The sequence below is a fragment of the Microcaecilia unicolor genome, chromosome 8 (assembly GCF_901765095.1).
Source record: "Microcaecilia unicolor chromosome 8, aMicUni1.1, whole genome shotgun sequence".
NCBI lineage: Eukaryota > Metazoa > Chordata > Amphibia > Gymnophiona > Siphonopidae > Microcaecilia > Microcaecilia unicolor.
Window position 1 is genome coordinate 166,762,462 of NC_044038.1, and position 21,819 is coordinate 166,784,280.

At 42.2% G+C, this 21,819-nt stretch overlaps 1 protein-coding gene across 1 annotated transcript in view; it reads right to left on the minus strand.

Annotated features, from left to right (window-relative positions):
- Nucleotides 1-1,405: 1,405 nt before the first annotated feature.
- PKD2L2 (polycystin 2 like 2, transient receptor potential cation channel) overlaps nucleotides 1,406-21,819 on the minus strand; it is a 57,866-nt gene continuing 37,452 nt past the window's right edge. The window contains exons 9-14 of the mRNA XM_030212379.1: nucleotides 17,215-17,335; nucleotides 16,007-16,105; nucleotides 10,880-10,998; nucleotides 6,904-7,003; nucleotides 4,250-4,363; nucleotides 1,406-1,523 (exon numbers count right to left, since the gene is read on the minus strand). Of these exons, the coding sequence (XP_030068239.1) occupies nucleotides 1,428-1,523; nucleotides 4,250-4,363; nucleotides 6,904-7,003; nucleotides 10,880-10,998; nucleotides 16,007-16,105; nucleotides 17,215-17,335 (649 nt within the window). The 3' untranslated portion in view covers nucleotides 1,406-1,427. The remainder of the gene's footprint in view (nucleotides 1,524-4,249; nucleotides 4,364-6,903; nucleotides 7,004-10,879; nucleotides 10,999-16,006; nucleotides 16,106-17,214; nucleotides 17,336-21,819) is intronic.

The window sequence follows — 21,819 nt, forward strand, 5'->3', positions numbered from 1 at the left end:
TGTAGTTATATTTGATTCATGCATGCTCATTTTCAACTTCAAAAGTCAGTTACATTTAGTTATAGCAGGTATTTTGTGGACTGCAATCTAAGGACTAGATTTGTTAAACTGGGTTAATATCTTTAATTCAAGGTCTTAGTAAAACAGTGCCACTGAAAACAATGGTGGTTTGTTTTTAAATAATGCACGTTAAATTACAATGATGCATGGTTGGGGGTGGGGGAGAAGTGATTTAAGCTTCAGTAAAATTGGCAGGGTACGGCAGTTTATCACATTCATCATTAACCGGGAATAACTCAGTACTGCAGATTAGTGACTCCCATGATAATGAATAAAAATTTGCAATCAACCTCACAAGCTACATTATTTAGCTCTATAAGATCATGGACTGCTCAAGTATGCTTGATGCTCTATAGCACTCTTTTTTTTTTTTTTTTTGTAAAGGGCCACAGCTTTTAAAAATGAATAGTGCTCCCCCACCACCACCAAGTCCCTGCACCTACCTCTGTCAATTGCTAGTGGTCTAGGGGAATGTACGGCAGGTTCCAAATGGGCAGTATTCTCATAGTTACTACAACTAGGGGTCAAACTGCCATATAAGGTTGGAGAGAGGGAAACTGGACTGGTGTCTGGGAGCACTGGGCCAAGTGTTAGCAGCTTGATGATCCCAGGCATGAAAAATAATGGCAGCTTGAGCTGGCCATTATTTTCTACTAATTACTCAGCTTGTGGAGTTCAACAGAAGCAGTGTTACAAAGCACTTCACTATTATGCAGCCTGCAGTGACTTACCCTAACATTCTTTACAATTAATGCACAATTTGCCATTTAAGGAGCCAAAAATCATGCATTATTCCCTTAACATGTTAGTTACCTCCTTCATTAATGCACATTCATAGAAGGTCCAATGTCACAAGGCATGAGTAGGATTAGAACCCTGTGTTTCCTAGTTCTCAGCCTGCTGATCTCACCACTAGGGCACTATAGAATAGAGCCTAGGGCAGATGTGCATGCAACTCCTAAATTAGTGCCAATTACCTCCAATAATAGCACCTAATTGACTAATTAGTTTACATGTACAGCTGGGATCCATGCCAAAATTTGGGGCAACCAAGATGATGTTTGAATCCATACTGGTTGTCATTGATTGTGCCTGAACACGGCTGTGATCACAGGATATTATCTTGTCACCCTTATTTCTTAGGGGGTTGGATACATAGAAAGAAGAGAGAAGTATTTAATTAACAAACTCATTCCTACCTTTGACAAAGATTAACATCAACTAATGTTAAGAAAAACAGGAAAAGTTTATTCTAGAGATTGTAAACAACGCCTATGTATAGAACACCTTGTGCTGCTTTGCTCTTTGTACTTCTAAGGCGGTGAATAAATGTAACATTTAGATCTAGTAGCTCGGCATCCTAAATTTTATAAATCTTTGTAATTCCAAGAAGAGGAACCTGTTTCAAAGTTCTCATTTCTTTCTGGGAGTAACCTATGAGTTTCTTCAGGTGTTCCTTCAGACTGCAATCAGAAACAAATACAATAGTTATGGTTCGTATGCATCACAGCGAATCACCTATAACAATTTATGTTCTTATGTTCCCATTGGTGATAGGTGCACAAATAAATGAACCTAAATAAAATAAAAAGTTTATACTGGCAGTCATGGAATCATTGTTTATTGCATTGATTTCCTTGTTCATATTCTTTTTTTTATTTTTACTGTATCCTGTAACATTTGTGTAAGAGGTGAACTGATCTAGGAGGAGATGAGGGGTAAGGAGATGAGGGTGAAGTTGTGCTTGTATGTGTTCGGGGGTGAGATTGTGATCATTCTCCTCAGTCACTGAAGAGTCAGCCTTAGGAGGTGGGGAGCTCTACTCTGTTAGGTGATACAAGAAGTATTCCACAAAGCTCTGTAGTCGGTTTGCCTGCATTGGTCCTGACCCTGAGCTGGTACCTATCGTGCTGACTTCTTCTGTACTGACTTTTGGTCACCCAGTTGTTAATATTTTCATAGTAGAGTCAGACTGGTCTGGACAGTGGATTTTTAGGTTTAAAGGAAGAAAATCTGGGTAGAGATTGAGATCCTGAGGCTTATGCGAAGCCTCATACAAGTAGGGCTTTGAAACCAGCCTTCTCCCTGCTCACTAACAGAGGGGTAAGGAGCAGTAAACTATAGTCCTTGGATTTCTCATGCATTTCGGAGAGGTCCACTATAAGGAAACTTATACAACTTGAATGAGGTGAAAAACAACAAAGATTCAAATCACCTGTCTAACTATAGACTAGTGGTTTCCATCCCTTTCTTTTTGTGAAGTTGATGGAAGGCTTACCCCTCCTCCCCTGTTTACTAAGCCGCACGGCAATGCTGACACAGCCCATTCAAAGTGAATGGGCTCTGTCGGCATTGCCTTGCAGCAACAACTAGTGTGGCTTTGTAAACGGGGGTTAGATGTAATAACTCTTCACAGTCTGGTGTCCATACTGCCTTTTGTGCAGAGACTATGATTGATTCCCTATTAGATTCTGCCCACCAATTGGCAGTAAGTAAAGGTAAACAATTACTTCTCTTCAGTATTCACAGAAGAAAATCCTTGGGAAGGACCGTGGTCGGCTGCTGAGGGAATATCTGGGAATGGAGTGGATATTGCACCGTTCATGAAGGAAAGTTTGAGAGTATGAAGGTGGACAAAGCTATGGCGCCAGATGGGATACATATCAGGATGCTGAGGGAGCTCAGAAGTCCTGACAGGACCTCTTAAAGATTATTTAATAGATCTTTAGAGATGGGAGAGGTTCTGTGGGACTGGAGATGAGCGAATGTGGTCCCTCTTCACAAAAGCGGAGACGAAGAAGTGAGAAACTACAGGCCTGTAAGTCTCATGTCAGTGGTAGGAAAAAATAATGGAGTCGCTGCTGAAAGAAAGGATAGTTAACTTTCTAGAGGCCAATGGGTTACAGGATCTGAGGCAACATGACTTCACCAAAGGAAATCCTGCCAAACGCATTTTATTGAGTTATTTGACTTGGTGACCAAAGAACTGGGGATGTGCGCTAGATATAATCTACTTGGAATTCAGCAAAGCCTTTGATAACTGTCTCTCACAGAAGACTCATGAATAAGCTGAGAGGGTTGAACTTAGGACCCAAAATGGTGACCTGGATAAGAAACTGGTGACCGACAGGCAACAGAGGGTGGTGGTAAACAGAATCCGCTTGGAGGAAAGGAAGGTGAGTAGTGAAGTGCCTCAGGGGTTGGGGCTAGTTCTGTTTGAGAGATATTGCTGAAGGGTTAGAAGGAAAGGTTTGTTTTTTTGCAGATGACACGAAGAAAACCCAATAGAGTGGATACTCTGGAAGGAGTAGCAACCATGAGAAAGAATCTCCAAGTGGTAGAAGAATGGTCAAGGGACTGGCAGTTAAAATTTAATGTTGAACTTATCAATCACAGGTGTCCAAGAATTGTACTATTAACTTTATATAAATATACTCTAACTTCCTGAGAGAGGATGACATTCGATACAGTTTATTGCAGATTGTTCTGGTCTCGATAAAGCTGTGTTTCGGCTGACTAGGTCTGCATCAGGAGTCTCGTATATCAAATAGGGTCATCCACTTGTTAAATTGTCCGTCACAATGTAAAGAAGTAATGAAGCGTATGCTCCGTTCTTGAATAACCTTAATAAGCAATAACTCTGAGAATAAACTCTCTCAATCCGTTCTTCATGGATACATAACTATGTAATAGTTTTGTAGATCTTTCGTTGGATCATCACACTGTTGTCCAATTGACTTCAGATGAAATTATCGCCATACCAAATCCTTGGTCGACTCGAATTTAAAATATAAGGCTGTACTCTTGTTTTAAAATCATGTTGAATGTACACCGGTGTATAACTTTGATTAATGCAGGCTAAAAGTCCTAAAGTAATGATTCTGTCTTTGTGAGTGCTATTGTTAAGAAGCATAGCCTCATATACTGGAAAAATGGAAAGAGAAATGGAAGATCTGCCACAATAGACATGAACTACCTCTGGTCTCTCCATGAATACTTAAAGCTTTATACGCTGTGTCAACCAAAGCTCTTAATATAATTCCTTGCTCTCACTTTTGCACTTCTCATACACAAATATAAACAGGAAAACATTTTTCAAACTAGTGAAGAAATATTTAAGAGTTTATTTTTCTTTCACATATAAAAAAATTCAGACTGTGTAAAATAATCCAGGACCTGTGAACCTTACTTGCTTATATTGATGTGTGATGTGTCCGGGTTTGCCTTTGGGAGCTCCTGAGAATTCCTGATTCTTATGACTTTGAAGTCTTCCTTTAAGTTTTTGATGGTCTGAATTCATATTCTCCTAGATGATTTGGAAAGGGATAGAAAACATTAACCCGTCCCCCCTCTTTACTATGCTGCGCGCCAATTCCAACACAGCCCATTCAAAATGCGTCAGCATTAGCGCACCGGCAGCCACAACTGTGGCTTAGTAAAAAATGAGGGATAAAAGCGAGGAGGTCTACAGTAAGATCTCCTCTGTGTAGCTTCTTGCAGTGCTGAATTCTGCCAATTTTAGTTTTAATTTGTCAATTTCATTTAAATCTTATTTTGGGGTGGGGGGGGGGGGCAATGAGGACTGGTCAAAGTGAATTACAATATTTTAAGAAATAAGGGGTCCTTTTACTAAGGTGCACTGAAAAAATGGGCTGTGCTAGTATACGTGTGTGTTTGGATGCACGCAGATCCATTTTTCAAGTGCGCCAGTAAAAGCCTTTTTAAAATTTTTGTTGAAAATGAAAGTGCAGCACGTCCATTTTGGGTCTGAGACCTTACCGCCACCCATTGACTTAGTGGTAAGGTCTCACGCGGTATCCATGCTGTAATCATCTGCATGCGTAGAATGATGATTACTGCCCGGTTTCCACCTGCGCAGAAAAATAAAAATTATTTTCCGGCGTGTGTAGTGGACGAGCTTTAAAAAATGAAATTACCGCCCAGGCCATGCAGTAGCTGGGTGGTAACTCCAAATTGACGCACGCAGGCGCCTACACAGCTTAGTAAAAGGGCCCCTAAAGCATAATGCCACCCACCAAAATAAATAAATACAAACATACCAGTCAATATTCATTTGGCAGTGGTGAGTATTTCTCTAACCATTCATTGTCACCAGCCAAATTAGACCTGGATATTTAAAGCTGGCCTATGTCTGTGTACCATCATTGAAGATCTGGATGTGTGGTGATACCCAGAATTATGTGGGTTTGGGTGGGTTTCAGTGCTGTTCTTGTTCCCAGACACCAAACTGGCAAAGTCAGGATTGATATTTACATGGTTCTACTTGCCCTGTTAGCTCTATGGGTACCGGCACTGAATTTCACTGGTGCCCATATAACTTCTAGAGCTGCCACTGAACCACCCCAACAGTGCCCGGATCGTGCGTGGTGGTCAATGGAGATATTCAGCAGCAGTGCCCGGTTAAGTGATGATGAACAATCGATGGCTGACCAGCTCAACATGGTTTAAGCATGCAGGAGACTCTCCTGTCTACTTAAACCATGCTAACTATCTACCACAAAAAATATATCACAGTAGCAATTTAGCCTTAGCTGATTAATGCAAACCATAATTCTGTCATATCAACTGGATGATCCTAATTAACCCCAAAGTTCCTTGAATGAATAGCTGCTGATTCCAAAGATTTGTGTATTAGTTTAAGTATCAGTCAGAACAAAGAAAAAAAAAAAGGTAGACATTTTGCTATTTGGATTTTGGATGTTTAGGACTAGATTCTATATATCACGCCTAAAAATTTAGTGCAGAAATGAAATTTGCCTAAGCACATTGTATAGAATAAGCCTAAATTTCCATGTGGTTTATAGAATACGCTGAGCGCCAGTCCGCTCGACTAAATTTAATTGTGGACAGTTATGCCAAGTAAAACCTGGTGTAAATGCTGATGCCTAAATTAGGCGCAGACTGGGTGTATTCTGTAGCAATGCGCATAGATTCTAGAAACACCCGTGACCCACCCATTCCATGGCCACAACCCCTGTTCAACTATGTGACTTAGAATTTACGTGCCACACATTATAGAGTACAGTTAGGACAATTCAATTGCCTGTTAAGTGGCAATTATTGGCACCGATTGGCTTGTTAACCAATTAAGTTATGTGCATTGTTATGGAATACACTTCAATTTATGCGTGGAAATCTTGGCACAATATATAGAATCTGGAGGTTAATGCAAAACATCCAAAGTCTGACTTAGTCATATCGAAAATGCCCTTCCATGTGTGGATCTTTGATCTGCACCCGAATTTTCACTTCCAATTTTGGGCAACCTACACAGAATTTGGGGGTCCTTTTACTAAGGTGTACTGAAAAATGGCTTGTGGTAGTGTAGGCGCGGATTTTGGGTGCACGCCAATCCATATTTTAGCGTGCCGGTAAAAAAATGCCCTTTTTAAAAGTTTTGCCAAAAATGGAAGTGCAGCAAAATCAAAATTGCTGCGTGTCCATTTTAGGTCTGCAGCCTTACCGCCAGCCATTGACCTAGCAGTAAAAACTCATGGGGTAACCGGGCGGTAGTGACCCGCGTGCGTCCAATAATAAAAATTATTTTCAAACACGCATATCGTTTGTGCGCCAAAATTGAAATTAACGCAAGAGCCACGCGGTAGCCAGGTGGTAACTCCATTTTGGTACACGTTGGGCATACATAGAGCCTTACGTGGCTTAGTAAAAGGAGCCCTTGGTAGCCAGCACCTATCTTTAGGCTCCAATTTATAGAATTGCCCTTATAACCATGTTTATCAGTGGAGCAAAAATCTGCCAGAGAAAGATCTTTCAAACCTTCACCATGGTTACTTTTTCTATCTGGTGTTATTTTTCTGTTACCTTTTCTTCTTCCAAACTGTGCTCTTCATGTTTTTGCTTGTCTTTGCTGTTCTCATATTTATGTAAAATTTCCTCTGTCTTGGCAGCAGAATATCCCTTTCTGTAATTCCAGAAATAATGCAAAACAATATTCAGACAAAGATGTGGGCAGGACTGGCTTAACCTTTTATAGTAGGTGGTCACCTAAGATGTCAGCTTCTAGAGGAGGACAAAGAGCAGCGGCAGTTTAAACTAAACCAAAGGTCCTGACAGTCACTCAAATAATCAGCAGCACCAAAGGGTGGTTAATTTTATAAATAGCCCATAAGGTTGTTCAACTGTGCTACTAGTTTAGGATTTCAGTATAAACATACACATTGTAGAAACCCCCAATAACCAAATTTAACTCCCCCCCCTTACAAAGCTACACTAGCAGGGGCGAAAAAGAAAAGAGAAATTAAAAATAAAAAATAAATTTAAAAATAAGTAAAAGAAAAAAATAAATTATACTCTCCTTTTACAAAGTTGTGTGTCAATGCTGACCAGCCCATTCACATTGAATGGGCTGTGTTGGCATTACCGCATCAGCAGCTGCTAGTGAGGCTTTTTAAAAAGGGGGGAAGGGCTAGTCATTCCTGCACAGTATTGCGGTCTCTCGACATCGCAATAGAGAATATCGTTTCTTGGCGTCGAGGCAGGTTCAGTGTCAAAGGAACACTGAGCAGCAGCGTTCATGGGAGTCAGATGAGGATCCCAGGTACTTCTCTTCTGATGAGTCTTTTGGGATTCCCTCTGATTCTTCCCCTCCACTAGAAAGGAGACTGTCCTCCGGAGAGTCTGTCCTTTTCCTCTTTTGTCCAGGAAATGGCTACGGCTATACTCTTCCCTGTGGAGGTTGAGGATGAGCCTAGGACTGAGATGCTCGAGGTCTTGGATTATTCTTCTCCACCTAAAGAGGCTGTGACAGTTCCTCTGCATAAGGTAATGAAAGAAGTCCTTATGTGAAACTGGTCAGCCCCTCTGTTTGGCTCCATGGTCCCGAAAAAAGCTGAATCCCAGTATCGGATCCATGGTGAACCTGGGTTGATGAGTTCTCAGTTACCCCACAGTTCCATGGTGGTGGACTCCGCCCTCAAGAGAGCCAGGAGTACTAGAGACTATTCTTCGGTGCCCCCAGGCAGAGAAGCTAGGACTCTTGATTCTTTTGGGAGGAAGACGTATCAGGCCGCTATGCTCGCTGCCAAGATCCAGTTATACCAGCTCTTCATGAGCGTCCACTTGCGGGACTCGATACATCAACTGTCCAGCTTGGTTGATGCACTCCCTATGGAGCTGGCCGAGCCTTTTCACCAGGTGGTCAGGCAGCAGAAGGCATGTCGCAAGTTCCTGGTCAGGGGTACTTTTGACGTGACATCCAGGATCGCTGCTCAAGGTATAGTGATGCGCAGACTCTCATGGCTGCGTGTCTCTGACCTGGATCATTCTGTCCAGCAGCAGATGGCGGATGTCCCTTGCCGGGGGGGGACAGTCTTTTTGGAGAAAAAGTAGAGGATCTAGTTGATCAAATCAAGAAGCATAATGATGCTATGGATTCTCTCTCCCACCGGACACCTGCTACTGCATCCTCATCTAGGAGGTTTTTTGGCGGGAGGAGGAGTGCCCCCTATACCTATTCTGTGCGTAGGTACACTCCTACTTCTCGGCAGCCTGTACAGGCTCAACCCCAGCGTGCTCGTTCTCGTCAACAGTGTGCGACTAAGGCCCATTCTGCTCCCCAGCAAAAGCAAGGGACGGGCTTTTGACTGGCTCCAGTTCAGCATAGCCTCAGTAAAAGTGTCTGTACCGGACGACATGCCGGTGGGGGGGAGGTTGTTGTTTTTTTCACCAAAGGTGGCCTCTCATAACCTCCGACCGGTGGGTTCTTCAAATAGTCTGATAAGGATACACTCTCAATCTGGAATTCAAACCTCCAACTTGCCCACCGGGAGCTCAATCTTACAGTTCCCAGCACAAGCAGGTACTTGCAGAGGAACTCTCCACCCTTCTAAAGGCCAGTGCGGTCAAACCCGTTCCACCAGGGGAAGAAGGGCTGGGTTTCTATTCCAGGTACTTCCTTGTGCAGAAGAAAACAGGGGGTGTGTGTCCCATCCTAGACCTAAGGGGCCTGAGCAAATTTCTAGTTCGAGAGAAGTTCAGGACGGTTTCCCTGGGCACCCCTCTTCCCATGATTCAAGAGAACGATTAGCTATGCTCTCTGGACTTAAAGGATGCTTATACACCTCGATACTTCCAGCTCACAGGAAGTATCTTCAATTTCGACTGGGAACTCAGCACTTTATGTACTGTGTGCTGCCTTTTGGTCTGGCGTCGGCACCTAGCGGTAGTTGCAGAGTCGTTACGCAGACTGGGAGTGCATGTGTTCCCTTATCTTGACGATGCCCTGAAGAGCACAGGTACAAATCAAAGTAGGGTATACACAAAATGTAGCACATATGAGTTATCTTGTTGGGCAGACTGGATGGACCGTGCAGGTCTTTTTCTGCCGTCATCTACTATGTTACTATGTAATGCCGACGAAGTCCATTCATAGTGATTGGCTTTGTCGTCTTTGTCGCACCAGCAATTGCTAGCACAGTTTAGTAAGATACCCAAAAAGAATATTACAAATTAAAGTGTTAAAAATAAATACAAATTAAAAATTAACCCCCCCCCCCCCCCCCCCCCCCCCGTTTACTAAGCAGCGCAGCAGTGCTGGCACAGCTGATTCAAAGTGAATGGGCTGTGTCGGCATTGCCCACATTGTCAACTGCTATCACAGCTTAGTAAATGGGAGGGGAATATAAATTAAAAATTAAAAAAAAGTGAAAGTTATAAATGAATAGTAAGATAATAAATTAAAAATAAATAAAAAAATATGGCAGATTCATGGTAATGGGGCATGCTGCAGAGTAGAAATGGTCAGCCTGAAAATGTTTGTTTGTATCATGTTTGGAAATGTTAATTTCGGGCCCTTTTACCAAGCTGCAGTAAAAAGGCTCTGCAGTAGCATCGACACATGGATTTGCCACATGCCAAGGCCCCTTTTACCGAAGCGGTTAAAAAGCAGAAAAAGGAAATGGCAGTGCAGTAAGTACACTCTTGCCCCATGGCTATTTTCAGGGGGAGCCCTTACTGCCACCTGTTTACCTGTTGCTGCTGGTAGGCTGGCGGTAGTGCTGGATTGGCATGCTCCACTCTGGCGTTGTAAAAGGGCCCCTTCGATTGGCCATTTTTCTTCACAGGAGCTATGTCATTAAGGGGTATGTTTACTAAGGTGCATTAGCGTTTAACACACCTTAAATTTACATGTGCATTGAAAACGCTAATGCACCTATATATTTCTATAGGCGCGTTAGCGTTTAACGTGCGTAAACCATTTATGTGCGTTAAAAATGCTAATGCGCCCATAGTGCCGCGTAGTAAACTTAGCCCTAAGGGCCTTTTTTATTAAATTGCGCTAGCGATTCTCACACAGCAAACGAGAGGAAGCCTATTCAGTTCCTATTTGCTTTTCTCATTTGCCACGCTGGGAATCACTAGTGTGGTTTAGGAAAAGAGGACCTAAGTGAACATTGTTTTGATGGAAGTCGTATTATGTGCTATGAGGGTGCACTTTTTCTGAGAGAGTCCATGAAATTCACGCATGTGTACTGCTGGTCAATGCCTGACTGTTTGCACATGAATTATGGGTGTACTCTTTGCAAATAGTGTTGACTCTCTCAAAAGAATGTGCACTTTTACTGGCAAACAATAAAATATGAACTTTTGAGTATCTTCTCTGCTCATTTTTCTTTGATATCAACATGGAATAATGTGGGTGACATTTCCCACATCGCTGAAAATGAACGCCTGTCCCTAATGCAGAGCAAGTATGAATGAAGAGAATTTATTGCATGAACAGTGGAGTGATATGCTTGCACTGTATTTGATTAAAATGGAAAGTTTCACGAACTCATACGCTTTCAAATCTTCTTGAAGTTTTTGGGTGTTTTGTTGTCCATCAGTTTCGTCTATGTTTCTCATATCTTTTGCTATCGCTTTCTTCAGCTTGAGTTTCACAAGTGCTCTTTCATAATTCTGGAAAAAAAAAGGCATGCATGTAAATGGTTCCATCAGATCGATGTTAGGTGTCTTCCTCCTTACTTTTAAGCCCCCTTCTCTCTTTTGTAGTGACCATCCTCTGACTGAGAGCTTGAGATGTGACACAAGCAAGGCCTGGCGCAGTAGGTGTTGCTGTTTGGCAGTGCCTGGCACTCCCTCCTAGGCTCTGCCTGCCTGAGCAAAAAGGATGTGCAATGTGAGTGGTGAGGCCACACAGCGTGCACAGATGATGGAGGGATGTAAAAATTCTTCCCAGGTCATCTCCTCTCAATGGTGGTAGTGAAGTATATGTGTCTGTGTGGGAGGAGGGAGGGAAACGCATTAGAGAGGACCTAACTATAGTTTGGTCCGGTCTTGGTTATTACCCATTCAAAATCACAAAAACTAAAACTAGTGAAATGTCATTGGGTTTATGTCATTTTAGCTTATGCTAGATAGATTTTAGTGTGAGCTAAAACAGAAAAAGAAGCAAAATAAATAAAGAAACAAAGCAAAATGAGCGGCCCATTTTAATAAGCTGCGTAGGAGCTCCGCGCCACCAGTGCACATCAATTTTGAGTTACCGCCTGGCTACCACGTGGCCCTTGCGGTAATTTCATTTTTTACGCTTGTCCGCTATGCGCTCTGGAAAATATTTTTATTTTCTGGTGCGTGGGCGGTAATCGCCATTCTACACACATGGCCCATTACTGCATGAGACCTTACCGCTAGGTCAATAGTTGGTGGTAAGGTCTCAGACCTAAAATGGACACGCAGCAATTTTCATTTTGCCACACGTCCATTTTCAGCAGAAATAAAAATAGCCATTTTTTACAGGTTCGCTGAAAAATGATTCTGCGTGTGCCCAAAACACCCATCTACATTACCGCAGGCCATTTTTCAGTGAGCCTTTGTAAAAGGGCCCCTGAAAATCAACTAAACAAAATAGCACCACTAAAGCCAAGAATATCAAGAAGATAAAACTCGATACCATGGTTCAATGATGAATTTAAAAAACTCAAAACACAATCCAGGAAACTTGAACGAGCATGGAGAAAGACAAAAGATGATCACACACTCAATGCATGGCAACAAACACATAGAAAATAAAAATATGCTATAAGAGAAACCAAAAGATCCTATTACAAAACTAAAATAGGACCAGATTACAAAGATCTGAAGAAACTATTTCAACTCGTAAATAAGCTACTAGACACCACTCCTATCACCACGACCAACACAGACATCCCATCCACAGACAAACTCGCTAATTACTTTAACGAAAAAATAATAAAACTATGCAGCACCCTTCCTCAGCACAACACTGACATCGAAAAATTCTTCAACGACCTGGACCTAATCCCTGGTGGATGTCCAGCTGACCGTATCTGGTCAACATTTACTCCCCTCACCGCTGAATCAGTTACAAAAGCAACTCATAGGTTTGCCAACACCCATTGCAAATTGGATATATGTCCCAGTCATCTACTCAAATTCGCCCCCGACCGCTTCATGACAGACCTCACATCCCACCTAAACTTCAGGCTACAACAAGGTCTCTTCCCCGAGGAATATGGTAACATCCTACTCACCCCAATACCTAAAGACGACAAGAAAAACACAAACGACCTAACCAATTACCTCCCAGTTGCATCTATCCCTCTAGTAGTCAAACTGATGGAAAGCTTGGTGACCAAACAGCTTACGGAATACACGGACAAGTTCTCAATATTACATGACTCACAGTCAGGATTTCGCCCCCACCATAGTACTGAAACTGTCCTAGTCACTCTCCTAGCCAAATTCAAGCAAGAAATAGCCACAGGTAAAAGTATACTTCTCCTCCAATTCGACATGTCAAGCGCATTCGACATGGTCAACCACAATATACTACTAAGACTCCTTGGCCACTTCGGGATTGATGGAAATTTACTTAACTGGATAAAGGGTTTTCTAACCACTAGAAATTACCAAGTAAAATCAAACACAAACATATCACCACCGTGGAAAGCTACCCGTGGAGTACCTCAAGGATCACCATTATCACCAATACTCTTCAACATGATGATGATCCCACTGGCAAAGTCCCTATCCAACCAAGGCCTCAACCCGTTCATCTATGCAGCTGACATCACAGTCTACATTCCCTTCAGTCATGACTTAACAGAAATAACCAATGAAATCAATGACGGCCTGAACAACATGGACTCCTGCGCAAACTCATTTCAATTGAAACTGAACACTGAAAAAACACCCTGCCTCATCCACTCATCTCAACATAACAAGTACAAACCCACATTCATAAACACCCCAGAACACACCCTCCCTACCTCAGACAGCCTAAAAATACTCGGCGTCATAACTGACCGCAACCTTACCCTTGAGAGCCAAATAAACTCCGTAATAAAGAAAATGTTTTACTCAATGTGGAAAGTGAAATGAATAAAACCTTTCTTCCCAAGGGAAATTTTTCGAAACCTAATACAATCAATGGTCCTAAGCCATAGAGACTACTGGAATGGAATCTATGCGGGATGTAAAGAACAACTCGCAAAAAAACTCCAGACCGCCCAAAACACAGCTGCCAGGCTGATATTTGGTAAAACACGCTTCGAAAGCGCTAAACCCCTCCGAGTAAAGCTACATTGGCTCCCAATCAAAGAACGAATCATCTTCAAAATCTGCACCTTGGTCCACAAAATTATCTATGGCGTAGTCCCAGGATACATGACAGACCTCATAGATCTACCAACCAGAAACAGATTCGGATCATCACGATCATACCTAAACCTACACTACCCAAATTGCAAAGGACTGAAATACAAAACAATTTATGCATCCAGCTTCTCCTACTTAAGCGCACAACTATGGAATGGACTCCCAAAAGCTGTGAAAATAATCCATGACCATCTAAACTTCAGGAAATCACTAAAAACCACCCTCTTCAAAAAGGTTTACCCCACCGATCCAATGTAAATCCCCACACCCAGCAACACGACACAACCAATGATCGTACTGGACAATATACAATCTTCATCCCTTCCATCCTCATGGTGCCTGATACACACCTACCTCACTTCGACCACAATATAACCTGCATTTGTTATCAACCGACTGGCGAATGCCTGTATGGTACTATTTAAGCCACATTGAGCCTGCAAATAGGTGGGGAAATGTGGGGTACAAGTGTAATAAATAAAAAAGAAATGAAATAAGGGCAAGCTCAGAGTTCAATAATTCAGCCTGGGGCTACTGCATGGGATACTGGGCACGTAGGTGCCAGCGCTGTAGGTGCTTGAGCACTCCCAATAGTGGGCAAATGCCTTTACTGTGTGGAAGGAAGTTGTCTCCTATGACTGGGCATGCCCATTTGCAAATATCCTATATAATAATTTGCACCTCCAACGCTCCATGTGTAGCTGCCTGGGTTCGTAACATCTTCTGACGTCAGCCAGCCTCCAGGGTTACGTTCCCCCTCACTGTCCCGCCCTCGCGTCAAGACGTAATGACGCCAGAGGGCGGAACAGTGAGAGGGATGGGAACGCTGGAGGCGACCTGACGTCAGGATGTTACGAACAGAACGGAAGCCAGTGCCAGCCAGCCAGAGAACGTTCAGGTACAAATCTAGGGGAGGAGAGAATTGCGGGATATCGAGGGGAGGGAGGGAGGGAGGGAGGGAGGAAGGGAAGGAAGGGCAGGGCAGAGGAGAATTGATGGACATGGATGGGATGGGAGGACAGTAGAGGAGAGAATTGCGGGACATGGATGGGAGGGCAGGGAAGAGGAGAATCGCTGGACATGGGGAGGGGAGGGAAGAATTGCTGGACAAGGAAGGGAGGGCAGGGGAGAGAGAAAATAAAAGCTTACATGACAGCCTTCCTAGGGCCCGTTTCATTGTTGAGGAAACGGGCATGGTTCCACTAGTTTTACATAAATGAATGACTTAAACCAAATATCTTATAAAATCTAAGGAGCCAATAGTTAGCAGGACTAAGTCCCAGTGAGCAGGTCATACTTGGATTTTCAGCAGCACTTACCCGAATGGTGCCACAGAGTGTCTGAGAATTAAATAGGCAGTGCAGGGGTGGAGTCTATGTGGAACCAGTGGAGATTTTCAGTCTCCTAATCAGGTAATTAGGTTGTCCTAACTTTAGCTGAATCATTATCCAGGTGCCAGTCTGAATATTGTCAGTAGCCCGAGATGTGCTAGAATACACTAAATACCCAGAAATTCAGGGGGAGATTCTATATATGGGGCCTAAAAAATCAGCACTGAAATCAGTGCCGACTAAGCATATTCTATAATCGACACCTAGATTTAGGCACCAATTATGGAATAAGCTTAGTTGATATCTCAGCTTCTAAAACTATGCGCATCCATTTACACCAATGAAAACTTGGTGTAAATCCCGGCATGTAGATTTAGGCACAGTGGGCCATATTTATTTATTTATTTGTTTATTTATTGCATTTGTATCCCACATTTTCCCACCTCTTTGCAAATATTGGAAAGCCCACAAACTGCCCATTTCCTCGCCTATAACCACACCCCTTTTTGCCTGCACATGTTGTTTGGCGCACTTCGTTACAGAATATGCTTAGCGAGTTGTGCATGTAAATTCTAATCAGTGCCAATTAGTGCTCATCATTGCTTGTTAAGTGCTGTTATCAGTGCTCATTAGCTAGTTAAGCCAATTAAGTTATGCATGCTGTTATAGAATCCACACCGATTTTGGCGCAGATCTCTAGGCACGCTATATAGAATCTGGGGGTCAGTGCCTGTATCCGGATACATCCCAGTGTTGAATATCTGGGTATAAAAAGTCCACAGTGGCCAGTGTTTAAAAATCACTGGCATCCATGGGCTGAATATTGCCTCCTAAATGATAACTTGTTAATAAATGCAATAGGATACGTTGAATAAATCTTTACAATTGTTATGCTCATGTTAAATATTATAAAGGACAACATTTTTTGCACTTGGTCTTGAGAATTGTTTTCTTACCTTTCTTATGAGGTCACTAATCTCAAAATCATTCTTATGTAAAGAAAAGTCAGCCTTCACTTCAGAGTATGTGTCATTAATAATGGCCAAGAACATATTCTGCCGGGAAACAAAGAATCCGACAACGGCAGGTAAATTCAAGTGTAATGACAATCCGTCTACTTGTGTTAGAGATATGTAAAAAGGTGTGATTAATACATAAAGGGGCTCTTTCACTAAGACACACTGAAAAATGGCCTGTGCTGGTGTAGGCGCGTGTTTTGGCCGCGCACAGATCCATTTTTCAGCGCACCTGCAAAAAAAGGCTTTGGGGGGGGGGGCTGAAAATGGATATGCGGCAAAAGTTTAGGCACACCTTAGTAAAAGGGCCTCTTACTGCAGGAAATGCTAAAGCATTTTTCCCTTTTGCGCGTTCTAACCGTGCAGTAATTTTTTTTTTTTTGCACTTATTTTTTTTGGAGGGGAATGTCATGGGCAGGGAATGGGTGGGGAAAGGGCTTGGAAGTGTTATCCAGCTAGTGCTCCTGCGTTAATAGTTTTGCTGGTCTTGTGTGCTAATACAATAATTAGTGCGGGACCAGCAACAATTACAAAAAAATTAAAAAGAAAAAGGTTTATTTTACAGTCGCAAAAAAATGGGATTTGCCTGCGGGAAAGTCTCGCATTTTATAATGTATCTTAGTAAAAGGGCCCCTTAGATTTTGAAAGAAAATAAATAACTGCTACTGGGTTTTCCCCACATGGTATGGCCATTTTTGCCACAGTCATATTTTGTCAATTAATGTCCATGTGTTAGTGTTAACAGTGCGTGCCATTAAAAAAAAAATTACTACGGGACCACTTACCAACACCTATTTTGTAAGCAGTAAAGACCACCAGCACCAGTTAGCACAGTATAATGTGGACATGTTAACTGATTAGTACAGGAATGCCCGCTCTCTGCTCCCCGACACGCCCTCACCAACAAAAAAAACCAAAAACATTTTTAGCACCCCAGTTAGTGGGTGCAGATTTGCAACTTACCACAAGATGCATCCCTTGGAAAGCCATTTTATGCCATTTACCGCAGTTTAGTAAAAGTACCCCATAGTAAATATGACCCTTTGTGTAGCTAAATAATCTACTTTTCTGTTTTATAGACACTATATAATATGTAAAAAATATTAAAATGTTGATTTTTAAAATACAAACATTGAAATAGTCCTTACCAGAAGCACAAAGAAGACAAAGAAGACAAAAGTTATGAAATAAACAGGTCCAAGGATACGGTTGGCTTGTTCAATGTTTTCAAAGTTGAAATCTCCAAGAATGATGCGAAACTGTGTGAAACTTGAGGGGAAAAAGAAGTCCTCTCATTATTGGATTTGCACAGCTCTGTTGTAACAGTGTCTAAGCTTTTCTTAAATTTAGGACTTTCTTAGCAGGTGTACTTTTTTAACTTGAAAAATCTGTGGCAGACTTGAGATTGCCATGCAGGGTTCTGATTCACTAACACACGGACTTTGGCGTGTACTTCTACAACTGCGCTGCATCTTAGCAGTAATTCTCTAAGGGGCACTTTAACTAAAGTGTGGTAAAATCTGGGCTTAGCATGTTCCAACTTGAGACTTTCCTGTGTCCTAAGCCCAGATTTAACATAGCATTTCTGTAAGACTTTTTTTCTTTTGCAGGTTGTGCACTAATGTTCCCATTAGAGTGCATTTATTTGTAAAAAAAAATTAGTGTGGGAGCACTTTCCACCTCCTATTTAGGAGGCACTAAGGACTCATTTTACTAAGCAGCGGTATGCCCAACACAGGCTTACCGCTCGCTATAAAGGAAGTACCTCTCATTATCGGATTTGCACAGCTCTGTTGTAACAGTGTCTAAGCTTTTCTTAAATTTAGGACTTTCTTAGCAGGTGTACTTTTTTAACTTGAAAAATCTGTGGCAGACTTGAGATTGCCATGCAGGGTTCTGATTCACTAACACACGGACTTCGGCGTGTACTTCTACAACTGCGCTGCATCTTAGCAGTAATTCTCTAAGGGGCACTTTAACTAAAGTGTGGTAAAATCTGGGCTTAGCATGTTCCAACTTGAGACTTTCCTGTGTCCTAAGCCCAGATTTAACATAGCATTTCTGTAAGACTTTTTTTCTTTTGCAGGTTGTGCACTAATGTTCCCATTAGAGTGCATTTATTTGTAAAAAAAAATTAGTGTGGGAGCACTTTCCACCTCCTATTTAGGAGGCACTAAGGACTCATTTTACTAAGCAGCGGTATGCCCAACACAGGCTTACCGCTCGCTATACAGGAAGTACCACTGGTCTACCGCAGCAGCCTGGTGGTACTTCCCACTCCTAGCGTGCTGTCATTTCCGGTTCTACAAAAATTTATTTATTTTTGTAGTGCCGGAGTGTACCCGGTGGTAATCAGGCAGTGCCACGCACTGTCCGGTTACCGCTGGAGCCTTTACTGCCACCTCAATGGGTGGCAGTAAGGGCTCTCCCCAAAATGGCCATGTGGCAAGTGCTTTACTTGCACGGCCATTTCCTGTAGGAAAACAAGACTTCCCTTTTTTTTCCCACACAGAATTTTCAGGCCCCATATATAGAATCTAGCCCAAAATGTTTTGTGTGAGGGAAAAAAAGCGTCCATATCAGGTAACCAGGACACAAAAGGGAACATATCCTGGTATCCACTTGTCTAAAGAGCTTCTGGCCTACATTTTTATCTTATCTTATCATGAGGGACTTATTACCTGCCTAATCCCTTAATAAGGTTCAAAGCCGGCTAACAAAAGAAATTACTGGTACCATAGCTAGGAATTACAGCATAATATCGTCATCACTAAGACATTTAGACAATGTAATTTCAACAACTTTTGAAAACAAAAATAACATATAGAAGAGCAGATCTCATTAGATAAATCGTTCCAGAATTTCATTGAGAAGTACATAAATGAATTTGTTCTTGCTGGTAAGGACATCAAAATTACTTATATGGTCTGTGCCCTGAAAAAGACAGGTACAATTCAAGGTAAGGTATACACATATGAGTTTATCTTGTTGGGCAGACTGGATGGACCATGCAGGTCTTTTTCTGCCGTCATCTACTATGTTATGTATGTATGTTACAAAGGATGAAATTAAAGCAAAACTTAAATGACCTTTACACTTTAAACAGGGCATCGAGGAGTGTAAGTTGCACTGAGAGGAAGGTACAACACTGGCAGCCTTGATGGGACTGGATGGACCCTACAGGTCTTTATCTGCTGTCATTTACTATGTCAGTACTTTTATTTATTTCTCTATAATTTAAGAGGTCCAACATCGCCTCTGCCTTTTCTTGTCCTTCGCTTGCAGTCATGCTTTTTGTACATGTACCACTTGTTATGAATTCTCAGAACTGGTGCTCCATTCTCTGTAAGAAGATGCCTGGGCTAGTCACCCCTTTTCCTGTTGCCTATTTTCTTTGCCCCTGATATTCAAAACCATTGAACCGGTCGGGAATGGCAGCTGGCCAGTTAAATGGCACTTAACCAGCTATCTGGTGATCCCCCAATGAATATTCCTAGTTAGTGGTTAGGATATAACTGGCTTTATCGGGCAAATATCTCAGTCTGCACTTCCCCAGCTGCAAAGGACTGAAATACAAACTGACGCATGCCGCCATCACCTTCTCCTACTTGAGTACGCAGCTATGGAATGATCTACCTACAGACCTGAAAGCTATTGACGAATTAACTAACTTCCGCAAATCTCTGAAAACTCATCTCTTCCAAAAGGCCTACAAGGAAAATACATAGCCTACAAACTACTTCAACAAATCACACAATTACCACAGCTCACCTCTAACTTACCTAACACTTCCCGTCTATCCTCCCCCACCCAATCTTTAAACAGCAAAAATTGTACTTGTCATCATGAAACGACTATGCTTATCTTCTATTACCAACATTCAAACTATAGAAATGTACCTGTTAACACGAAATGATTATGTCATAACCACACTCTGTAAGCCACTTTGAGCCTACAAATAGGTGGGAAAAGGTGGGATACAAATGCAATAAATAAATAAATATAGCCGGTTATTCCCCACTATTCAGCACATAGCTGGCTATTATAAGCGTCCACATCGGGCTGCGTAAATTGGTGAAATATCTTTGGCCAGTTTAAACTTAACTGGCTATCTCCAAATATTAACTTAGCCAATTAAGTTTAAACTGGCCAAAAATAAACCAGATATTCAACACCGGTCACCAGAAACAACCCAGCATTGAATATCCAGGCTGACTGCCATCCATGGGAGTTATCCAGGCTCCCTCCTACCGAGACTCATATCAGCATCCTTCTGTCTTATGCAAATTTTGCTTCTGGCAAAGAACTTTTCAGATTGCTCTTATTCATCAGTCTACCATATGCACACATTACCAAGACTTCACCAGCCTTTAAATAATTTGACCTACGAAAAGAGGCAATTTCTGGAAAAAATGGTGCCTCAGTTAAGGTTGCTTTCAGCTTCCCCCTTCAATTTTTGGTTTGTATGCTTGCAGTCTAACCCAAAGGGGAGCTTGGTGACCAGGGTGGTTGTTGTTCTTCTTGTCCACCCCATGTAAGAGCCCCACTACTGAGAGAAAAAACGTGCCCAAATTTGTTTAGAGTTCATGCTTAAATAACTTAAACAAATAATAACTGATTTTGGAAATGATGTACTTATTTCTATCTTGAGACTAATTCAAAGACAGATTGTTTCAAAAACTTTATCACTCACTCACTTGGGTGAGTAGACTTTCTCAGAGGGTGAGAAGGTCCCAGGAGCAGGAGACATCATCATCTTTGGCTTCAGTGGAGGCTCAGGAGATAGTGGGTAGGGGAGTAGAGTAGGAGATAGAAGGCAAAGAGGAAAATTAGACAGCTGAACTGAAAGAAGATAGAGAGGACAGGACCTGACCTGGGTAAGGAGTGGAGGAGTGTGAAAGAGCAGCTCGACAGTGGGGTGAGTGCATTCAGCTAAACCATGGACTTTACACCTACTATTTGTGTAGGGTACAGTCAGTAGGGAGAAATACCATACTGAGTCTAGGGTGGGCTATTAATGGAAACACTTCAATTTTTAGGCAGCCTCCACCCTCCTCCCCATGATGATCACCATTTCTCAACTCCACCCTGCCCTCATAATGGCCAGCATTTCTCTCCACCTCTCCTCCCTGCGATGACCACCATTTCTCTCCTCTACCCTGCAGTAATTGGCATTGCTTTCCTCCACCCTCCACCCACCTCCCCGCGATAACCAGATTTCTCTTCTTACCTCTTCTCAAGTTACGGCCGGGCTGCTGTTGGGTCTTGACCATCTGTGCATGCTCAAGGGCTGAGCACCATAACTTTGAGAAGAGGTAAAGTGGGGGAGAGCAATGCCATTTACCGTGAATTCTGGGGGTGGACAATTATTGGAAAAATCTAGATTTGGATTTAAGACTAAATTTACAGAGGGTTTTGGTCTGGAAGAGGGAAGGGGGTGGGCAATTATAAGAGGTGAGCGATTATTAGAAACAATATGGTATATCTGTGGATTTGAAAATCAAATCCATTTATTTACTTTCTTTCCCTCAACTTCTCCTTGCTTCTAGAATACCTCTTTTTCTCCTAACAACATGCCTGCAGTGAAACTGAACACATAATTTTCATTCACAGGGTTTTATATAGGGCTCTCTTTAATTACCTTTGAAAATTGTCTTCTATGAATCTTTGCTACATGTCATAAGTACATAAGTAATGCCACACTGGGAAAAGACCAAGGGTCCATCGAGCCCAGCATCCTGTCCACGACAGCG